The 23,186-nt window shown below is 41.6% G+C and overlaps 2 protein-coding genes and 1 pseudogene across 2 annotated transcripts; all 3 read left to right on the forward strand.

Moving 5' to 3' along the window:
• The first annotated feature begins 4,964 nt into the window (after positions 1-4,964).
• On the forward strand, positions 4,965-6,763 carry LOC147282999 (pentatricopeptide repeat-containing protein At1g08070, chloroplastic pseudogene; annotated as a pseudogene).
• A 5,579-nt stretch (positions 6,764-12,342) lies between these two features.
• Positions 12,343-13,407, forward strand: LOC147283000 (uncharacterized). Its single transcript, XM_086248325.1, has one exon. The coding sequence runs from the start codon at positions 12,343-12,345 to the stop codon at positions 13,405-13,407; it is 1,065 nt and encodes a 354-aa protein (XP_086104451.1).
• A 1,734-nt stretch (positions 13,408-15,141) lies between these two features.
• On the forward strand, positions 15,142-15,927 carry LOC147283001 (uncharacterized). Its single transcript, XM_086248326.1, has one exon. The coding sequence runs from the start codon at positions 15,142-15,144 to the stop codon at positions 15,925-15,927; it is 786 nt and encodes a 261-aa protein (XP_086104452.1).
• Positions 15,928-23,186: the final 7,259 nt, after the last annotated feature.

Genomic DNA, 23,186 nt, shown 5'->3' on the forward strand with positions numbered 1-23,186 from the left:
TACCTTTTCTGCGAAAATACTTGATGTTGTCAATTTTGGGGTTTCTCTAGTTTGATTTGTAACTGGTGTTATTGAATGTTGGTTTTTAGGAGCATAATGTTTCGGAATGAGAGATCGTGGTTTGTAGGGGAAGTTGAAGGTGGAGTGGGTTCTCTGAAACTGTTTTTTGCGGGGGTTTGTGGTAAGCTGTAAAGTTTCAGTCCGATATTTTTTGGCCATGTGTCTGTATTTGGGGCTTTTGGGCTTCTTGCGGTTTCTGTAGGGTGAACACAGTCCACCGCCTAATGGTGGCCCATCACCTTTCTAAAACAACCACTCACAAGAAACACACACACCAAACACACACACACACACACGTACACACCGCCGAACACCTCTTCAAAACTAACCAATAATAAGCTTTCCTCCTTTATGGAGGAAAGTTAGATTTTAAACCCAGCTAAAAAATAGAAGTGCTGGACTTCTCACGTCCAGCCAAGGAGTTGAATTTCGAGTTTCGAGGGTCCAAAAACATGGAATTTCGATATCGACAAGAATTGCTATCAAAATACCGAAATTTTAAATGAAACTTATGATTATTTCACATATTATCTATACATTGATAAAAAAATATTGAAGAAACTAAATTATATAATAGGTTTTATGTGATATAAGATAAATATAATGTGTGTCGGAGACAAATACTGTTAAATAAAAATTGTTCACTAATTAATAATTACATAAATTTTATTGAATACGCACTTCAATTTTATTTATATTACAACTTTTTATACTTTATATATTGCATCATGAATTACATAAGTAATCAATATCACATAGAGCTTCTATGAGGTTCAAAATGTTCATTGTCTTCTACAGAATAGGTGTACTGCAGAGCAGGTGTACTGCAAAGAACTCTATGATACTTATACAGAATAATTTTGCATGAAATTGTTAACATACCAACCATATGGATCAGGAGCTTATTTTTGGTTGATTTTGCCCATAGCCATACTTATTTGAAGAGTGTGCCGCTTTGGTGCCAATGAGTTACTATCAGATTCAATCAAATAAAGCAGATGTTGTTGTTTTTGTTGCAATAGTGTTGAGATGTATTCTTTCACTTCTGGTGGGACATTCTTGCATTATTGCACATTGCTTCCTGGATCCAGACCAATAAGGTGGTATTCAAGTCGGGTCACTTCAACACCCTTCATTACAAGGCCACAATATTTGCATATTGAACCTTGTTGACTACCCTGTAATGGATCTGCATGCACCCAAGCTGGATCATGTGCTCTCCCTCCATTAGCCATTGGATATATTCCTAATATTCTCAATAATTACATAATAATTAGTTATAATGAGACTTGCAGTGGCAAAATAATAAAATTCTTGAAGTAGCAAACAATACTAAATAAACTAAAAGAAATAATGTCCATTAAAAATTAATAACAAAAAAACATATACAACCAATTAACCAAGACATATTGGAATAAGCATTAAACATACGGGAAGTAGCAAGCTGACTTAGAAAAGTTGGGAAATTTGTGTGACTTGATCGAGCTTGAATCTCCTATGTTGGTGGTGTTCTTCTGCTATACTTGCTCTCTCTTTTGTTGGTGAGTTGGTGATGTTACCTCTCTCTCTCTCTCTCTCTCTCTCTCTCTCTCTCTCTCTCTTATTTTGAAGCTTTCACTAAGCCTCATTATTTGATGTGCCGTGTGTGGGAGATATAGACGAAAGAGTTCAAGGTGTTGTATGAGTGTGTTAGAGAATAATAGATACCCATATATCATGATTCATGACAAATATCTACCATGTGGTCCGTGCATGATTGAATTTGCATAAGATTTTGGAAATTTTATAACACAATAAATATAATGTATAACCAAAAGTTGACACAAAGCTATTGTAGATGGGATGGTAGGGCCTTTGTAGGTTGTTTGTTTCTTCTTTCGATATATCACGACAATTTTTGAAATATTTGAATTTTTCCCGAAAAATGCATGGAATCGTGCTAAACTTTCTTTAGCCCCAAATTCTAAAATTTTCGGCAAAATTTCCCCAAAAATTTTGAAATTTAACTCCTTGCGTTCAGCCACTTCATTCATTTTAATTTTTTTAACTAAATATATACATAATATAAATATAATTAAAATATAAATATAAATAAATAATAATATAAGTAAATATTATAAAAAAAAAGTAATTATTTTAACAAACACAATTTACTTTGTGTTAAAACTAGGTTATCACATGAGTATTGATGACTAATCGAAATCATTTCCATACTCAAACTCTTGACTTGTATGTTTTGGCTTCTTGATTCAGTTGGTGTACTTAGTCTCCAACACTTTCCGAATTCTTCCTTTAGTAGAATCTGTATTGATCTTGTAATTAATTTCTGAGTCTTCCTCCAAGTAAAGACTTACACTTGAATTTGGATATTGATTTTGGGCAGAATCTTAACTCAAGTGGGACTTGGTGGTGTATTGAAAACCTTCTATCACTTGGGTTGTGCTATTATTGGCTAGAGAATTTCAATCAAAAGATTTTTGGGCTCGATTGAACTCACTGGGGCTTTAAGCTTTAATTGATAAGAATCTGGCCCAAATCTTAAGGTCCAAAGCTTAATTAAAAATAAAAAAAAAAAAATAAAAAATGAAACGACTCGGCCTCAAAACTAAGCTTAAATCACTTCTTTTATTTTCCTTGCACGATAATAATCGTAATCTCAAAATAATAAAATAGCCCAGCCTATTATTATCTTCGATCGGGCAAATTTCGTGACTTAAAAATATAACCCAGCCTCAAAATAGGCCATAATTATTTCATTTGCTTGAATTAATAATATGGCCTCAAAAATTGCATTTAATTGGGCTGATACACTCCATTTGATGACGATTCCGATCGAAATCTATTTGAGCTAAAGTTTATCAAAAGAAATTTTAACAAATTCGATCGAAATTATTTCACTGAGATAGGCTGATATTTCTAAAAATTAATCAGGCTAAAGACAAAGACAATCGACTTTCTTTTGAATTAAATCGATCGAAATTTATCTTAATCAAGCCATTTGTCTCTTTTAAGATGTCGATCAGAATGTTTTGGTAACCAAGACATAATAAATTCAATCGGAATAATTTTTTATCAAGCCGATCGAAATTTATTCTGTCGGACAAAAATTGACAAGGTCAATCAAAATAATCTTATTGGGCCGCTCACTTCATGTACCCACCCGACAACTTATGTTATTTGGCCTTCTCTTTACTTGCACATTTCAATTGGACTCCGACCCACATTTTTTGTCTTAAAACCCAAATCTTGGCAGAACCCATATATGAGAATTGCTTCCGCCTGCCTACTTAAAATGAATTGCTAGGCTTGATTCATATATGTATTATGCATATATAAATCTCTACTGCAGCCCTCCGCCAACATCAACTTGTCTTTCTTCTTTTTACTTTGTTGACTTCCAAATTGTAAAACAACCCAGCCACGTAGCAACTAGCAAGTCACCTTTTCTATCTTGCTTCCTCTCTAGTCTCAACTCAACATCAGGCCATCCACGGTGAGAATGAGAATAAGACTTAGCCGATTTTTTTGGCTTGAAAAGTAATTTTTTGTCCTAAAAGTGTTAGTGATACGTGCTGAACCTGCAGTGGTGCTGAGAGTAATATTGTTGTACTTAATTAAATTAAGCTTAAGTTAAATTAAGTTATAATTTATAGTTTAAATATTTATAAAAATTATACCATTAGTTTTATTTTAAAAAGATTTTTAATATAAGGTCAATATTGACTATAATTAGATTTATAATTTTATTATCTAAATTATAAATTCTATATTTTGTCTCCACCAATGGTCTTTCAAGTTGTTTACTATTTTTTTACCGTTTGAAATGCATTAAAATGGTAATCACAACACAATTAATTATAAAGACTAAAACGAGTATATAAAATTAACGACGATAAACATATAAAGGAAATCACACTAAAATAACTAAAGACTATAACGAATACATAAAAATACAACAACACTCGACAACAAATAAATGATGATGAAACGACAAACACAAGCTTCATTGGTTCTTTGTAGTGGGCTTGGGCGAATCACGAATCACGGGGGTTTACATAAACATTCTTATATCTTTTCTGAGATGAGATATTTGGTTTGGACTCACAATCGGGATATGATTGAATGCCCTTCCCGCAAATGTACGACGCCGGACCTGGCTCTTTGGTACGGCGAGTTTAAGGTCTTTGCGAAGTTACAAGCCAACTATTATATATTTCCCAAAAACCCAGTCTCTCTCCCAGGCCGACAACTTACCATTCAATTCCTTCCTTTTCTTTTCTTCACCATCAAAACCCATCTCTACTCCATAGCCGACAACAGCCTCTGCATCTTTCTCTTTTAATTCAAACGTCACCCAACCAAATGCTAGTTGGGTTTTCTCAATCAAATATCAAAACAAGTTGCTGCCCAGCCACCTTTTCAATTATTTGAAATGCCGAGCCACCTTTTAAATTTGATTTCTGCAAACAGCTAGCTTAAAGCTCGAAGTTAGCCTCGCACCACCATTGACAAGTCGAGGTCGCGCAGTCGTTACGAACCCAGATCACTCGGCACGCTCCCACGTGTGCTCATCAGCCTTGGCACCCACCCCATTGCTCTGACCAATTTCAGCAGCCCAAGCTCCTTGCACCGATCGTCGGCGCTTCAATACGAAAAACCAATCGGCATGGCCTCTGTATACACAGCTTGGATTGATCATTTTGGGGTGTGTTTGATCAATTAGCATTCGGCCACCCTCACCCAAGCAGCAAGCACTACAACTGTTTGATGAAATGCTCCAACCAAGTGAATTGTCTCAAATGCCACCCAATGCTTAGGCAGCCCGATCAATAATGATGTCTTCACTTTAATACAAAAAAGTACTCCGGTTGGTGACAAATTTAAGCCCAAACAGTCTTCTGGTTTAAACAGATAAACGAAGAAGGAAATGAACGAGAAGGGAGTGACAGAGCGCATTCTCCATTTCAAAGCTCCCAAAATTAGGGACTGAACCTCATTGTACAATGAGGCATCTAGACCAAATTCGTGCCCAACTCATCAAAACCCCAAATCCCCAAGTCTTAAACCCTTTAATAGGATTCCTAACAAACTCTCACACTCCACAAAATGCCCTTTTCCTCTACAACCAAATGCTCCACCACCCAACTTCTCATAACCATTACACCTTCACTTATGCTCTCAAGGCATGTTCCTTCCTCCATGCACACCGTAAAGGCCTAGAAATCCATGCCCATGTCCTCAAATCTGGTCACTTTTCCGATACCTTCATCCAAAACTCGTTGCTTCACTTCTATGTAACCCAAACTGACCTTGTTTCCGCTACCCGGGTTTTCGATTCGATACCCTCCCGGGATGTCGTTTCCTGGACTTCCTTGATTTCGGGTCTTTCCAAGTGTGGCTGTGTGGAGGAAGCAATTCTAAAGTTTATGGCCATGGACGTTGAGCCCAATTCCACTACTCTTGTCATTGTTATGTCGGCTTGTTCTAGTTTAAGAGCTTTCAAGTTTGGTAGAGCTGTTCATGGCTATTGTATGAGGAATTTGCATGAAACTAATATGATTTTGGACAATGTAGTGTTGGATTTCTATTTGAGATGTGGGTTTTTGCTGAGTGCAAGATACCTGTTTGTAAATATGCCTAACAGAGATGTGGTTTCTTGGACTACCATGGTGGGTGGTTATGCACAAAGGGGTTTTTGTGGAGAGGCAGTGAGGCTTTTCCAACAACTTGTTCAAGGAGGGGAAGTTGAGCCTAATGAGGCTACCATTGTCAATGTGTTGTCGGCATGTTCTTCAATCGGTGCATTGAGTTTAGGTCAGTGGATGCATTCCTATATAAGTACCCGACGAGATCTCAGGGTGAATCTTAATGTGGGAAATGCCTTAATCAACATGTATGTCAAGTGTGGTGATGTGGGTACGGGGATTTCAATTTTCAAAGCCCTGAAATGCAAGGATATCATCTCATGGAGTACTATAATAAGCGGCATGGCCATGAATGGCAATGGCACACAGGCATTGCAGCTCTTTTCGCTTATGCTAGTCCATGGGGTTCTTCCCGATGATATAACCTTTCTTGGCTTGTTATCAGCATGCAGTCATGCAGGCCTGATTGATCAAGGGTTGATGTTATTCAATGCTATGAAAAATGTTTACCGGATTGTCCCTCAAATGCAGCATTACGCCTGTCTTGTTGATATGTATGGTCGAGCTGGGCTCTTGGAGGAAGCAGAGGGTTTCATTAACGAAATGCCAATAAAAGCAGATGGTCCTGTTTGGGGAGCGCTGCTTAATGCTTGCAAATCTCATGGGAATGAGAAGATGTTTGAGAGGATCAGGCATGGCCTCCTCAGCAGTGCAGGAATAAGCATTGGAACTTATGCTCTATTATCGAATACTTACGCTAATCATGATAGATGGGATGATGCTAATAAGGTTCGTGATGGAATGAGATCGTTGGGGTTGAAGAAACTGCGAGGATGTAGTTGGATTGAGGTTGATCCATCCATCTATACACAGGATGATCCCATACCTGATTGTCATACTTTGTAAAGTAGCTGCTACTTGTTTTGTCATTCCTTCGAACCGGAAATACAAATATTGAAAATACACATTCTTTAGACATGGAAAAACTGAATTTATGGATACCCTATGACCTAGAAGGGGTGAATAGCTTTGTACTCTATACCCAATTTTTTGACTATACCGACAAAGATCAACACAATAGTGATTGCTTGAGGACCTGAGGTACCCGGAAATTGATACTCAAGGATTTTGGATGGACCATTTGAAGCTTGTACCATTATTGAGATGCACAGCATTACAGCTTTAGAGCATTTGAGAGCTGCTATGTTGTTTCCTTGGACATTTCATGGTCCTGTGGGTCTCTGTTTATGAACAAACTGATGATTATAATCTGTAACTAAACTGTTGATTATAGACTGTAAGAAGACTAAACTGTTCATGGCCAAAAAAAAAAAAAAGACTAAACTGTTGATTATAGTCTGTAAGAAGACTGATTTGCAGCCACTCAAAGGCAGATACATCCGTGATAGCCTGATAGGTACATTTTTTTTTACTAGACAGTGGAATTGAAGATGAATCCAAACTGACGTTTTCATTTTCAGCTTTCTTTTTGTGTTAAAAGAGATTGAGTAAAAATATATAGAAGAAATGAAGGAAAATGAATGAAACAACAAAAACTCTGAACTAAGAAATGCCAGGCAACTAATGTTAATGTTTGAACTAAGAAAAGCCTGGCAACGTGCAAGTTTGCCATATTACTTTGTGTCTTAGTATCTCTTTGCATGCCCACAATTGGTTGGAAATAGGCATGTGATGTGTGATAACTGGATTGCTGCAGTAAGTCCATTAATCTGCAGTAAGTCCATTAATCTTGGGTATGTTTTTAACTCCAAAAGAAAAATCTTGTGACTTACTAATAACAGAACACCTCCATAGAAACTTTAGACTTGAGAGGAAAAAGTAAGTAAATCCGTGCTTTAACCACAATCAGCCTTTAGTACTGAGTTATAATACATCTTGAAACAAACACAATACCAAGGAGAAAATAGGCAAACCCAGAAACATATAATTAAATAATTAATATACAGAAAAAGAAGAGAAACTAATGGATTAAAAGATGGAAAAATTAATAATAATAATTGAGAAAGAAGACATGAAAGAGTGGAAGGTAGCTTCGAAAGTCAGGGAGATGAGGACGATTTTGGTACTAAAAGCAGGAGGTGAATGGTGGAGTGAGAAAAAAGGGGCCAGAGGAATTGAAATGTCCCTGTCTTAATTTCATGAGAATCAGAGCAAATTGCAATTGCCTATTGCCATATGCTCCAGAAAATGCAACACACATACAGTTTTCACAAAAGATGAGAATCAGAGCAAATTGCAATTGCCTATTGCCATATGCTCCAGAAAATGCAACACATACAGTTTTCACAAAAGACATGCAGTGCCAATTAATTCAAAGATATAAAATGAGAGCTTTCAATTCCCAACTGCAGTAGCCCCGGAACAAAACTAGCATACTTCCACACAAAGTACATAACAAGTGGGAACCAAATCAAACCAAACTTTCCATCATTCCATAAAGCCATTAAGTAAAATTAAGAAAAGGAAAAGGAATGTACCTCGAAAATGTGAGACTAATATGCTTTGATATACTTTATCAGCCACACAATTGTACTTCCTAATGCTTCACAAAGAAGAAAAAACTCACATGTTGGTCGATATAGAGCCACACTATCATCTAACACATCATGCACCCAAACTTTCCAGCACTCATGGCCAAGAGGCACATGATGGACCAATACAGTAGGATCCTTTGATGCAATTTCGCCAATTGCAACAACTTCGTTTGTCCCAAGCCAACTTAACAACTTGCACTTTGAATTCTCAGGATGATCAGAAGTTAGAACAGCTGCATTTTCCTTTTGTTTGCTTTGTTCTGTATGATTTGCGGAGTGTTGAACACGGGGATTTTTTTTTTCTGTTTCCTTTGTGATGTCTCATTAGCAGATGCTTGAACACTTTTGTTTTCTTTTTTTCTGAAACAATGTTTAAGACATAATTAAACAAAAGTTTAACACAAATCTAATATGAACAAAATGAAATAGCCATTGTGTTTATCCTCATTACTTATTCCCCCCTTTGTCTACTCAGCCATAAGATCTTGCATTTGGTTTTTCAAATCCTGCATCTCATTCTCCAATTTATTGAACTTATCACGCATATGTGTTTGACCTTCCACCTTTGAAATGGTTGCCCCAAATAAGCCCTCTTAATCTTCCTCGTGCGTTAGGACCAAGTACATTTGTAAGGGCATTATCTTTAATAGAGCATTTCTCCGAGTCTGGTGCTTTATATTTTTTTCACTTTTTGCTGAAAATATATAATTGCAAATATAAATAGAAAAATTTAAATTTAAACATAAACATTAAAATACACAGCAAATATTTTTTTACCACTATCTCTAGATCCTCAACTTCTTCATCCTCATCATTTTTCTTCATTTCGTAACCACGAATCCAGACATCAACCCTTGAAATTGCATCTGGTGTTTCACTTTCTTGTCGCTATAAAATAACAAGTATAGTCAACTAATGCTAATATTACTTTACACACTTTCTCACATGACAAAATTCATATGAAATTAAAAGTAATTTTACCAGTTCTTCCTCCAAACGAGCAAAGCTTTTACAGCTTGTCCTATGCACTAAAGTTTGTTTTGCCCTCATCTTTATGAGTCTTTCACAGTTTTCCTACTCGGCGGACCTCCATGTCCGATCCGACCCGATTTGGAGATCCTCTTAAGAATTAAGTGTTCATCCCTTCTTAGTTATCTCAGCTCGGTTCGGCTCGGCCCTTGGTAGCCATCTTCTCAGATCGCCAGATTATCGTCAGATGATGATTTTCGTGTCATACGTCGAGCCAGTCTAAACTAGCCCATCCATGCCCGATCCGAACATAGATGTTTTCTATACCCGCGTATATGATATCTATGATCGGTTCGGCTCGGATCCCACTGCCATTCTAGAAGATTGGAGTCAGGATGAACCGCCTCACTCGAATATCTCTGACATGGTTCTCTGACAGATGAGACTTCCCAGCTCACAGTTATGACTATTAGGGCATCCCACTTAATCTTCCATCTTTGCATTCAATGCAGCATTGAATGTAAAGGAGGTGGATAGCTGTGCATGTCACTATTCATGACCGAACGCGTGGCCTCTTCTCAACCCTTCACCCTCATGCAGGTAACTTACCCTTCACCATTTCCTTTGCCTATATAAGCTGACTTATATACACAAAAATTGGAATCATCTAATACACAACTTCACTCACCAAAAAGCCTATCAGAATATCCCCTACTTGCTGAGAATAAACCCAGGAGATCTTACCTTGTTCTTCCTCATTCTCCCAAGTTCATCACCTGTTCTTCCTTGTTCTTACACAAACACCTCCAAATACATATCACTGACTTCATCATCGAAGTGTATTTGGCTGGTACCACACCGGTCCATCTCTTTTGATCTTGTGTTCGTGCAGGAAGATCTAGGTTCAACATCCACTTCATCATCTAGCAGGGCTTCAGATCAGCCAGATCATCCTTTCTAAATTGTTGCATCTCTCTTACGAAAATTTGCATCAACAGATTGACGCCGTCTGTGGGAAGATCATCTTCAGCCATTGTGTTCATCCTCACAAGTGTTGAGCTTTTCCTTCAACAAATCCCTATCACAATCCCTACGTCATGACTACCATCTTTCGTGACAGTAGCTCTTCTTCAGGAGGATCCCAGGATAATCAGCAACATGAGCCTGAGACACCCGACAAAATGAGAAAAGCACATCTCGCCAAAATAGCCAAGTCTAAGGCCCCCCTGAAGATGAAGGCTGCTCACAAACTCCTCAGGGAAAACCAACGCCACTTAGCCGCTGAGAATACACTTTTCAAGCAAAACAATGAACTGCTCGCCAAACAAGCCGAGCAGGCTGAGGAGCTCGCGCGCCATCGCTCTCAGCTCGACGTCAGCGGAAGATCGGGCTTCCGGTCAAGATAAACCCGAATCGAACAGGAGGCTTTTTCACCGTCTTCTTCTCGGCAGAATACTCAGGCCGATGTGGACGACCACCCCGCTCGGCAGAGCACGGATTGCGTCTTTCCGGGCTTCGAGGACATGCTCCCGGCCGAACAATTGGAGTTCCTGAACGCCCACCGTCTTCTTCAGCAAAAGCAGGCGGCCTTCAGAAGATGCTCTCTCGAAATCTCGCGGGAAGACCGATTTGAACCAGCCGATGATCAGCGACCTTCAGTCCGATCTAGATTGGGGGCCGTTAATCCGGCCGGTTCGACTGAACCCAGGGTTCCAGCCAGAAGCAGGCTCGGCCCTGTCACTGACCACATTGCCAGGACCAGCCAAGATCCTTCCACGTCAGGAACACACTCGGGAAGACGATCCCCCAGGACCTTCCATGGTCATGTCTGACCGGCGTTCGACAGGCGAGAGGATCACTCGTCGGCCAATGAATGAGAGACTCGGTGACCGAACCGAGTGCTCAGCCGAGATTGCACCCAAGCCGACCACACCCAACGTGGAAAATCTTGTCCGAACTTTGGTCCAAAACCAAATTCGGAATGTCCATGATCGGCTCGGCCAAGTCGAAGTGTCCAGGGGGTACCTCGGCAGAACCGACCATGGGGAAGAACTCCTCCTCCTATATACCAGTAAGATCATGAATGCTGAGGTCTCTAGGGATACCAAACCTCCCAAGATGGATCAGTACGATGGGGCCAAGGACCCCTATGATCATCTCGACAGCTTCAGATATGCCATGGAAGTCCGCCAGGCATCTGAAGCCACGAAGTGCAGGATCTTCCCTTCAACCTTGAAGGGATCGGCGCGGGGATGGTTCTGAACTCTCCAACCGAACTCCATAGATTCCTTCTCAGACCTCAGAAGGGCCTTCCTAACGAGATATCGGGTTGTATCCGAACCGAGTGCTCAGCCGAGATTGCACCCGAGCCGACCACACCCAACGTGGAAAATCTTGTCCGAACTTTGGTCCAAAACCAAATTCGGAGTGTCCATGATCGGCTCGGCCAAGTCGAAGTGTCCAGGGGGTATCTCGGCAGAACCGACCATGGGGAAGAACTCCTCTTCCTATATACCAGTAGGATCATGAATGTTGAAGTCTCTAAGGATACCAAACCCCCCAAGATGGATCAGTACGATGGGGCCAAAGACCCCTATGATCATCTCGACAGCTTAAGATACGCCATGGAAGCCCGCCAGGCATCTGAAGCCACGAAGTGCAGGATCTTCCCTTCAACCTTGAAGGGATCGGCGCGGAGATGGTTCCGAACTCTCCAGCCGAACTCCATAGATTCCTTCTCAGACCTCAGAAGGGCCTTCCTAACGAGATATCGGGTTGTATCCGAACGACTCTATAACTTGAATGATATGTCGCTGATCAAACAACAGGAAGAGGAAAAGCCTCAAGACCTATCTGATCCGCTTCAACATTGAATACACGAAGTGCGATGACTGCGACGACTGCGACGACCGTTTAGCCAAGAACGCCCTCATGCAAGGTCTGCGCGTTGGGGGACTTCGCTCCCATCTGATGAAGAATCCCCCTTCCACCTATGATGAGCTTTCCACCGAAGCCACAAAGTGGGCGCGAGCAGAAGAGTGGGATGCTCAGGTGGAGGCCTAAATTCCAAGCTGACCTCGGTCAAGAGGAAGGAGGGAAATATCGCGAGCCCTATGCCTCAGGTCCAGACCAAAAAAGGCCGAACTGATGAGCTACGTCAACTTCTGAGCAAGGGGCCTAAACATATCCAATACACGGAGTACACCCCTCTCAATGCCAGTCTAGAAACCATCTTCTCCAAGATCAAGGATCAACTCCCGGCTGCCAGGGAAATCAAAGGTTCACCTCCGGATCAGATCAAGGAGGGCGTCTTCTGCAAGTACCACTCCAATCATGGTCACGTGACGAGCAACTGCTATGCTCTCCTCGATGGAATTGAGACTCTTACCCGGGCGGGTAAAATCAATCAATTCCTGACCGGCGATCCGAAAGTACCAAAGGCCGCTCTAAAGAAGCCCACCAAAGTGGCTGGAACCACCATCGCCCGCTCTTTCGTCGACAGAGGAAGTTCGGTCAACATCCTCTATCATTCTGCATTCGAGCAGATGGGGATCGGTGAAGACAAGTTGGAGACTGACACACCGACTCTGATCGGATTCGGGGGTGAAGTGGTTCGACCCCTTAGAGACATTTACCTCTCCCTTTCGCTTGGGAAAGGGCCGATCAAGAAGACTTGCATGACGTATTTCATCGTCCTCAAGCGACCGTCAGCTTACAACATCATCCTGGGAAGACCAGCTCTGGTCGATCTGGACTGCATCGTCCATTACGCCAATCTGCTCATCAAATGTCTGATGGGCGACAAATGCATAGTTATTCAAGGAGAGATGGGGATCGGTGAAGACAAGTTGGAGACTGACACACCGGCTCTGATCGGATTCGGGGGTGAAGTGGTCCGACCCCTTGGACACATTTACCTCTCCCTTTCGCTGGGGAAAGGGCCGAACAAGAAGACTTGCATGACGTATTTCATCGTCGTCAAGCGACCGTCAGCTTACAACATCATCCTGGGAAGACCAGCTCTGGTCGATCTGGACTGCATCGTCCATTACGCCAATCTGCTCATGAAATGTCCGATGGGCGATGAATGCATAGTTATTCAAGGAGACCAGTGTTCAGCTTTGTCATGCTACGCAACTTCTATAAAACAGCCAACTACCGAACTCTCAGCAACTTGACTCCATTGCCGATTCTGCAGATGGCCGAGGGCAGAAACATTCGATTTCACTGCCGAGCCGAACTCTGATGCCCGACCTCTCCCAGCCGAGACTTGGGAAGAAGTGCCGATCTCAAAGGATAGCCCGGATCGGCTCGTCCGAGTGGGGACTCAACTTACCCCAGTTCGGTACGCAGCCATGGCCGAAGAGGTGACCAAATTACAAAAGAACGGGTTCATCCGGGAAGTCGACTATCCCAATTGGCTCGTCAACGTGGTCATGGTAAAAAAGAACAATGGGAAGTGGAGGATGTGTGTGAATTTCACTGATCTGAACAAGGCGTGTCTCAAAGACAGTTTTCCCTTGCCCAGAATAGATCAACTGGTTGATGCGACGGCAGGACACAAGCTCCTCAGCTTCATGGACGCCTATTCTGGGTACAATCAGATCCTTATGCACAAACCTGATCAGGAGAACACATCCTTCATAACTGATCGCGACATGTACTGCTACAAGGTCATGCCCTTCGGTCTCAAAAACGCCAAGCCACCTACCAAAGGCTGGTCAACCACATGTTCAGATCATCCATAGACAAATCAGTGGAGGTCTATGTGGACGACATGCTGGTCAAAAGCATCAAGGTGGATGAACAAGTCAAGGACCTCTCAGACATGTTCGGAGTCCTGAAAGAATATCAAATGCGACTGAACCTAGCCAAATGTGTCTTTGGAGTTCGGTCAGGCAAATTCCTTGGCTACCTGGTCAGCCAACGGGGAATCGAGGCCAATCCGGAGAAGATCCAAGCCTTGATTGACATCAAGTCCCCAAAGACACGCAAGGAGATCCAGAGTCTGACTGGAAGAGTCGCTGCCCTGAACCGGTTCATATCAAAGTCGACGGACCGGTGCCTCCCCTTCTTCAAAGCTTTGAAGGGAGCAGGGAAGAGCATAGAATGGACCCCCAATGCGAGCAGGCCTTTCAAGATCTGAAGAGGCACATGGGGGAACCTCCCATCTTATCCAAACCCGAGGAAGGTGAAGAACTTTTTCTTTACCTATCCGTTTCTGACTCGGCACTCAGCTCGATTTTGGTAAGAGAGGTCGGCGGGGTACAACATCCGGTCTTCTACACGAGCCAAGCTCTCGTCGACGCCGAAACCAGATATCCCAAGTTCGAGAAAATGGCCCTCGCCCTGGTCAGCTCGGCTCGGAAACTAAGGCCGTACTTCCAGGCCCATTCAATCATCGTTTGACTGACCAACCACTCAGACAGATTCTGGCCAAACCCGAGACGTCGGGTCGGCTCATCAAATGGCCAATTGAGCTCGGCGAGTTTGACGTCACTTACCGTCCTAGAACGGCCATCAAGGGTCAAGCCATGTCAGACTTCATCTATGAATCTACAATCACAACGGAAGATCCGCTCGGCACAGCCATCATCCCCACCGCGTCTGATCCGAACCCGAACGGTGTTTGTACCCAAGCTGACCTCCTCACTTAGACCTTGTACGTGGACGGATCTTCCAATACTATGGGAAGCGGGGCCGGACTGGTTTTGATCTCTCTAGAACAAGTCGTAATGGAGTACGCTCTTCGCTTCAGATTTTAAGCCTCCAATAATGAAGCAGAATATGAGGCACTCATCGCCGGGCTCAGACTGGCAAGGAAGCTCGGAGCATCTGATTTGAACATCTTCAGTGACTCCCAACTCGTCGTCAACCAATTTTTGGGAGAATACGTGACTCGAGAACCAAACATGGCGGCCTATCTCGAGAAAACCCAGTCACTACTCAGGGAATTTCGAGAATACAAGGTATCCCAAATCTCGAGGGCAGAAAACTGCAGAACCGACGCCCTAGCACGTCTGGCCTCAGCCACAGATACCGGATCGGCCAGAAATGTCCCAGTCGAAATCCTGCACAGACCTAGCACCTCCGAAGAAGAGGCCGCCATCATGCAGACTGACACCCAGCCGAATTGGATGATGCCGATCACCGACTACTTGATCTCCGGGATTCTTTCCCCGAAAAAGGACAAGGCACGTCTCCTTAAAACGAGATCGGCTCGGTTCAGCATCATTAATGGCCAGCTCTACAAGAGGAGCTTCTCCCTACCCTACTTACGGTGCGTCACACCTCAAGAAGGTCAGGATGTGCTAAAGGAGATCCACCTAGGGATATGTGGGAACCACTCTGGAGGAAGAGCCATCGCCTACAAAACGATCAGACATGGTTACTTTTGGCCTACGTTGAACAAGAATGCAGATCATCTGTCTTGCACTTGTGTCAAATGCCAGCAGTTCGCCGTGGTCTCCCATCAGCCTCCTCAATTGCTGACCTCTATATCCAGTCCCTGGCCGTTCGCGCAGTGGGGACTGGATCTGATTGGCCCAATGCCGAAGGCAAAGGGGCAAGTCACGATAGTTGTAGTAACAGTCGACTACTTCACCAAATGGGCTGAAGCTGAACTCCTAGCTACCACTACAGCTGAACGGATGAAGACTTTTGTGTGGAAGAACATCATATGTTGGTTCGGCATCTGACACATCATCATCGCGGACAATGGCAAACAGTTCGACAGCAAAAAATTCAGGAGTTTTTGTTCATGTCTGAACATCAACTTGCGCTTCGCCGCACCTTACCATCTGCAATCAAACGGACAGGTCAAAGCAGTCAACAAGATCATCAAAAAAACCTTGAAGTCCAAACTTGATAATGCTAAGGGGGATTGGCCAGAACTCCTAGCAGAAGTGTTATGGTCCTACTGAATCTCCTACCGCATTTCTACAAAGGAAACACCCTAGGCATTGGCTTTCGGTGTCGATGTTGTTATTCCGGTCGAAATGGGGACTTCTTCATTCCAGACTGGCACATACAACTCAAAGGCGAATGACACCGGACTTCGGCTCGACCTGGACCTAATCGCTCGGCGTCAACCGCAGCTTGTGCAGCCTCGAACTGCCTAAAGGCAAGCTGCAAAAAACGAAAACAATCAGCCCAACCCGATCTGGAGATGACTTTGAAAGTTGAAAAATAAATAAACACTTACCACCATGGCCTGTCGGGATACGTTCAGGGCCTTGCTCCCGAAGCTCGATGCTTCCTTCCCAGCCTAAAGACCTTCCACGACCTTTGGCGTGACCACACACTTGAAACCCGTGACGAATGGCTCGATGGAGGGATCCACCTCTACCGTCTTCATTGGAGCCGAATCGGAGGCATTAACACTGGCACCCCCTGGTTCAATCCGAGCCCTTTTTTCCGTTCGGGCTTCAACCTGTGGGCCCTTCCTCTTCTCTCCATGCCGAGCCGACCTCAGCATGGAAGGTCCGGCTTGGGTCATGGCCCGAGCAGGCACTTAGGCTTGCTCGGCAGGGACCTGGGCTCCAGCTTTATTCTGGGCACTCCTCGTCGCCTTCTTCCTCAGCCTCGCCTCCAGCTCGGCAGGATTCATCTCTTTTTCTCTACGGGAGTTCCACTTCAGCGCGAACCAAGAGATCCTACTCGATCTTATCTGAGCTGAGCTGAGCAGGAATTTGGTGGACAGATACTCCGGTGGTTTTTCCCTTACCACGGCGATCTGATCTCCGAGCTTGCCCCGAAGTTTAAACTTGCCCCAGCTGACTGCAAAAAGAAAACAAAAGGAGTTAGCTTAAAAAAAAAATCATCATCATCATTATTAGCAAATAACCCATAAAGTCTAATCCGGATCGGCTCTCCCAAACACTGAGCGCCCACCTGAAATCCTAAAGGCTCTAGAGACTCGAGCCGGAGGGGGACTGATCGGATCGGCGAACTCCCAATCCCCAGAAACGAAGAAGTATCTCCTCTTCCAAGTCTTCTGAAATGAGGGATTCCCAGTGAACAGCGGCCCCGAATACGCTTGGAGGTTGTAGAAACCAAGCTCGGTCTTCTGTTTCGACCTCAGCGAGTAGAAGCAAATCAACAGGTCTTTGTCTGGTACACACTTGTGCACTTTGTGCCACAAGATGTGCATGGACAAGACGATCCTATACACGTTCAGATTGAGCTGGTGCAGCGCTGCGCCTATCATTACTAGCCAATCCTGCAAAAAAGGATGAAGGGGGAGCCGAACCCCATTTTCGAACATCTCCGGGTACATGGTCACCCATCCCTTAGGAGGTCGGCTTGGTTTCTCTCCCCTATTCGGCAATCTGGTCAAAACTGAATCGGGGATCTCGTACCTTCTCCTCAGATCCCCGAGATGAAATTCAGTCATTTCATTGGGGATTTGGTCAGCTTTCCACGCCAGCTCTTCGTAAAAATCCGGGTCAATCGAACACCCTTTCACATGCAAGCTGAACTCGAGGCATCGTGACCCCTTATCTCTTTCCTCTAACCCTGAGGTGAGCCTTATTGGAGCACTTGAGCTCGGCTCGACACCAATGTCTTCTTCTTCATCGTCCTCCTCATTCGCATGTTCGAATTCGTGAGCCGCTCCATCTTGCCCCCGATCCGAACTCATGCCTACTTGGGGATTTTCTTTATTCCCTCGAGGTCGGCGTTCCTCACCTGGGTTGCGCTCCAATTCCGAGCCGATCTCACCAAACTCTTCTAACAATTCGTCCCAATCAGCCTCACCACCTGGTGGACTTCGGCTCAACTCGGCATTACTATCGCCTTCGAAGGCCTCTCCCGAGCCGAGCCGACCGCTCGAGTCGGTTGTTGACATTATCACAAACACTTTTTTACTCTCTCTCTTGCTTTTTGAATCAAAAGGCGTCTTTTTCAAGAACGCTTAAGAACACACCCAGAAAACCCAAAAAACTCAGAAATGGAGAGAATCACTTACTGTTTTTTCTCCGGCCACACCATCCGCCTCTCACACACTCGGAACAGCCTTGCCTACGACCGTACTTGGTTGAAATCGTGACCGGACTGCTACCCAAAACACGAAGAGAGAGAGAGAGAGAAGGAGATTTCGGGGAGAGAAAAAAATGTGAGAGTTTGATTTCTGAAAAATGAGAAGTGAAGGGGAAGAGGAAGGAAGCAGACCTTTTATATCCCCATGCAAAATCAATCCCAGCCACCCAATTTTGGCGCTTCAAATGCTAGATCTTGCCACCTGTCTGTATTTAAAATACCTATAAATGAAGTGACCCTTACGTTCCCCCATTCAGACACAATCATGAACGGTTGTCCTTTCGCATTTTCCCAAGACACCTTGGTCAATCATGTATCCCTGTCTGTTCGGATTACTAGGAAGTCGGACCTGTCCAACTCGGCACATGGGCATCGGTTCTGCTCGGGACAAGTTATATATCGTCTTTTGCAGATTGTCTTTTTCAACTTCCAATTCATCACGGTCTGCTCGGATCGGAAGTTGGGGGACTTTTGTTTGTGTATAAATCAACGTGGATTTAACAACCAATCATGGATAGACACGTGGCTGGTCAGATCCAACTTCAGGCCTTGACTTTTCAACGGTCAACTTGGACCTCCACGTCACCATATCAGCTCGGCACATTTCCATTGCCAGTTCAGATCGGTTCATCTTGGCGGATCCTCCACATCTGATCCGACTCGATCTCAGAATCTTCTAAGAAACTGAGTGTTCATCTTCTTTTAGTTATCCCAGCTCGGTTCGGCTCGGCCCTTGGTGATCATCTTCTCAAACAAACGGACTACCGTCGAAAGATGATTGTCACATCATACGTCGAGCCTATCTGGACCAGTTCACCCATGTTCGATCTGAATGCAAATATGTTTTACATCTGCGTATACATACCTATGATCGGCTCGGCTCGGATCCCACAACCATTCTAGAAGGTTGGCATCAGGACGAACCGCCTTACCCGAATATCTCTGGCATGGCTCTCTGAGAGATGGGACATCCAAGCTCACAACCATGACTATTAGGGCATTCCACTTGATCTGACATCCTTGCATTGAATGCATCATTGAATGTAAAGGAGATGGGTAGCTGTGCATGCTACTATTCATGACCAAACGAGTGGCCTCCTTTCAACCATTCACCCTCATGCAGGTAACTTACCCTTCACAAATTTTTTTGCCTATATAAGCTGACTTATATGCACAAAAAAGAGGAAGTTGATAGCAGAACTTCATTCACAAAAAAGCCTATCAAAATACACCCAACTTGCTGAGAATAAACCAAGGAGATCTTACCTTGTTCTTCCTTATTCTCCCAAGTTCATCATCTGTTCTTCCTTGTTCTTTCACAAACACCCCCAAATAGACATCACTGACTTCATCATCGGAGCGTATTTGGCTGGTACCACACCGGTCCTTCTCCTTTGATCTTGTGTTCGTGCAGGAAGATCTCGAGTCAACATCCACTTCATCATCCAGCAGAGCTTCAAATTAGCCAGATCATCCTCCTTAAGTTGTTGCATCTATCTTACGGAAATTTGCATCAACATAAATGAAACCAATAGACCAATAATTGATGATTATATTTACCGGATCATCAATCATGTCTTCACAGTCATGTCTTACATAATCTTCATCGTCAAGGTTTAGGTCAAGTTGAGAGACATCTAATGGTGCAGATGGCGTGTAATCATTCTCATCAACATTCTCAAACTCATAAAAACCTCTTGGTGGTGCCTTTAGTACAACATACCAGTTGGACGTATCATTCTCTCTTGAGTAAAACACTTGTTTTGCTTGTGACACCAATATAAATGGATCTTTCTCAAATTGATGTTGCCCTTGGTGGACATTAACCAATGTAAAGTTTGAAGATTGTTGGATTAAGTTTATTGAAAAGTATAACCTTCATACAAACGAAGGGTTGCTTGGATTATATAATGAAAAGCAAAGATGGGTGCCTGAAATTTTGATGGATGCTTTTTAGGCAGGAATGTCTACTACACAGCGTAGTGAGAGCATGTATGTGTTCTTTGATGGGTATGTAAATTTAAAGACCACCTTAAAACAATTTGTGGAGCAATATGAGAATGCGTTACGAGATAAAGTGAAAAAAGAGAACCAAGCAGATTTTTGTTCTTTGAATTCTCAGATTCCATGTATCATTTGTTATCACATTGAAAAACAATATCACTACAAGTGCAAAATTCAAAGAGTTCAAGCAAAAGTTAATAGGTAAAATTTGTTGTGGACTATCGGGATATAGACAGAATGGTACAATTTTTTATTTTCTCGTGGATGAAGATGTAGTGGTTGGAGAAAACAATAGATGTGATTCTTTCATAGTCCATTTAAATGAGGCGGGTTGTGAAGTGAATTGCACTTGTCGACTATTTGAGTTTAGAGCAATATTATGTCGACATGCAATTGTGGTGCTAATTGACAAGAAATTTTTTTAAATTCCAGATAAATACATTTTAAGATGTTGGAGGAAAGATGTAAAGAAGTGTCATGGTAATGTGAAAATTAGTTATAATGATTGGAGTGCGAAGCCTGAAGCACAACAATTTGATAAGATGTGCAATTCATTTTATAAGATGACATACTTAGCAACTGCCAATGATGCTAAATGTAATATCGTGATGTGAATCATTCATGATTTGAAAATGGAGCTAACTTTGAGTGACGTTGTTTGTGAAAGTAATCCAAATGAAACTGATTTGACTGAAAAGACCACAAATGATGGTGAGTTTAATGGCATTTTAGAGAAGGGTTGCAACTAGGGCTGTCTATCGATTGGTTCGGATCAGTATTAGGACTTACCAAGTCAAAACCAAAAAATTCGGTATTTTTCGATTTTGGTATTTTTTCAGTTTCAATATTTTTCGGTTCGGTAATTTTTGGTAAACTTCCATTTTTGGTAATTTTGGTATCAGATACTTTCGGTTCATTTTCGATTTACTTCGGTATATCTTCGGTTCATTTTTGGTTTACTTCAGTATATCTTCAATTCATTTTCGGTTTAATTATAATAATACTAATTATTATATACCAATATAAATTAAAATTTAATCAAATATGATGCATAAAATATAATGTTTGATGAATATATATTTGCACGAGTAGTATTGGTAGTTTAGTATAATACTAGTATTAATTGTGATAATATTAATATTAGTAATAAAATTTACTAGTATAATTAGTTTAATAATATGTATTAGTACATATCCTATTAATTTAGTATGTATATATACCGATAAATTTGAGTAGATATATATATATATATATACATTACTTATCTAAAGAAGAGATTCTTATTTTCCTAAAAATAATAACATTTACTTTATTAGAGAATGACTCTATATCTTAACTCACACTTTTGATAATATTAAGAGAGACTTAGAGTTCAGTCTATTTTATGAGTTTTTCTTAGACTAAGACCGGTAGTGATTTAGGGTTTTTAATTAAGTCATTTTAGTTTTTTTCTTTGACGGCTTTATGTTAGATTTTAACTCCGAGATTTTGGGCGTTTTTAATTAAGTCATTTTAGTTTTTTTCTTTGACGGCTTTATGTTAGGTTTTAACTCTAAGAGTTTGGGCTCCGCCCAAAATCTCGGAGTTAAAACCTAACATGCAGCCTCTACAAAGTCTACTTTATACCCTAGGAGGGGAAAAACCCTTCAAATTGGGGGAAATACCCTTCAAATCAGAGAAGAACTTTATTATGAATTAAAAATATTTTCTTATAAATTATTATGAATTAAAAGGATTTTCTTATAAATTTTAAAACACCCTCAGTCTCCATAAAAACTGTTTTTTTAAAGGAGTTAAGCCTAATTATCTTTAATATTAATATGATAACATTATACAATTATATTTTTTTATAGTTGTTTAAGATATTAGAGTTTAATATTTATTGTACCACTAACATAATAGTATTATATAAGCATATATAACTAAATTTCAGTAATTTTTTTAGTTTTTTCGGTGATAATCGATTTGGTTTCTTTTAGTAATAATTTTCGGTAATCGGTCGGTTTACCAACTTTTTTTAATTTTTACCAAAACTAAACTAACTTTTTTCGGATATTTTTGGTTTCGGATTTTCGATTTTCGAATTGTGAAAATTGGTATATCAAACAAAAAAATTTCGGTCGGTAGCCAGTCAGTTCGGTAAAAACCAAACCAAAGGTAGCCCTAGTTGCAACATTCTAAATCCACATATAGTACGAAGTAAAGGTCATCCCCCATTCAAGTGAAAGCAATCCAAGATGGAGCAAGTTGTTCGGAAAAGAAATGAAAGAAAAAGCAAAAAAAAATCTAATGACCAGCCGATAGTAAAGGTTAAAATAAACTTAATTTTAATGATAAGTTTGTTCAATATTTTCTTATTTGATTGTTCTTATCATTGATATTTGTTTCATTATATCTTTAAGTATGATGAAAGAATAAAATATTCTGGTGATATTTCTAAGACACAAGTTGGCATTGTGCTTTAGGTATTAATAACTACCAAGTTTCTATTTATATTTAAGAGATAATTACATATTTGATCTATTTATTATTTCATAATTTTCGTGTTGCTCTACAAATATTTTTAAGTACCAATGAGTCAATGAAATTTTTAAGTGCCAAATGAGTCTATAATTAATTGAAGTTTACCACCTTAGTCAATTCAGTCAAAATACCCTCAAACGGACATCAATTTTGGTCATGTGAGAAGTACATGGAAGTGTAGAAGGAATAGGGTGAGACATGATATCATCGATTTGCCCCTCTACGTGCGCCCCACATGAAAAAACTTATTGCCTGCTTGAGGTATTTTGACGGAATAGATTAATATGGTAAATAATGTCAGTTAATTTGTGGACTCATTTGACACTTACAAAAATTTGTGGATCTAACACATAAATTATGAAATAATAATTGGACCAAACGTTTTGGACTG

This window comes from Dryas octopetala, chromosome 6 (assembly GCF_963921425.1).
Source record: "Dryas octopetala chromosome 6, drDryOcto1.1, whole genome shotgun sequence".
NCBI classification, from domain to species: domain Eukaryota; kingdom Viridiplantae; phylum Streptophyta; class Magnoliopsida; order Rosales; family Rosaceae; genus Dryas; species Dryas octopetala.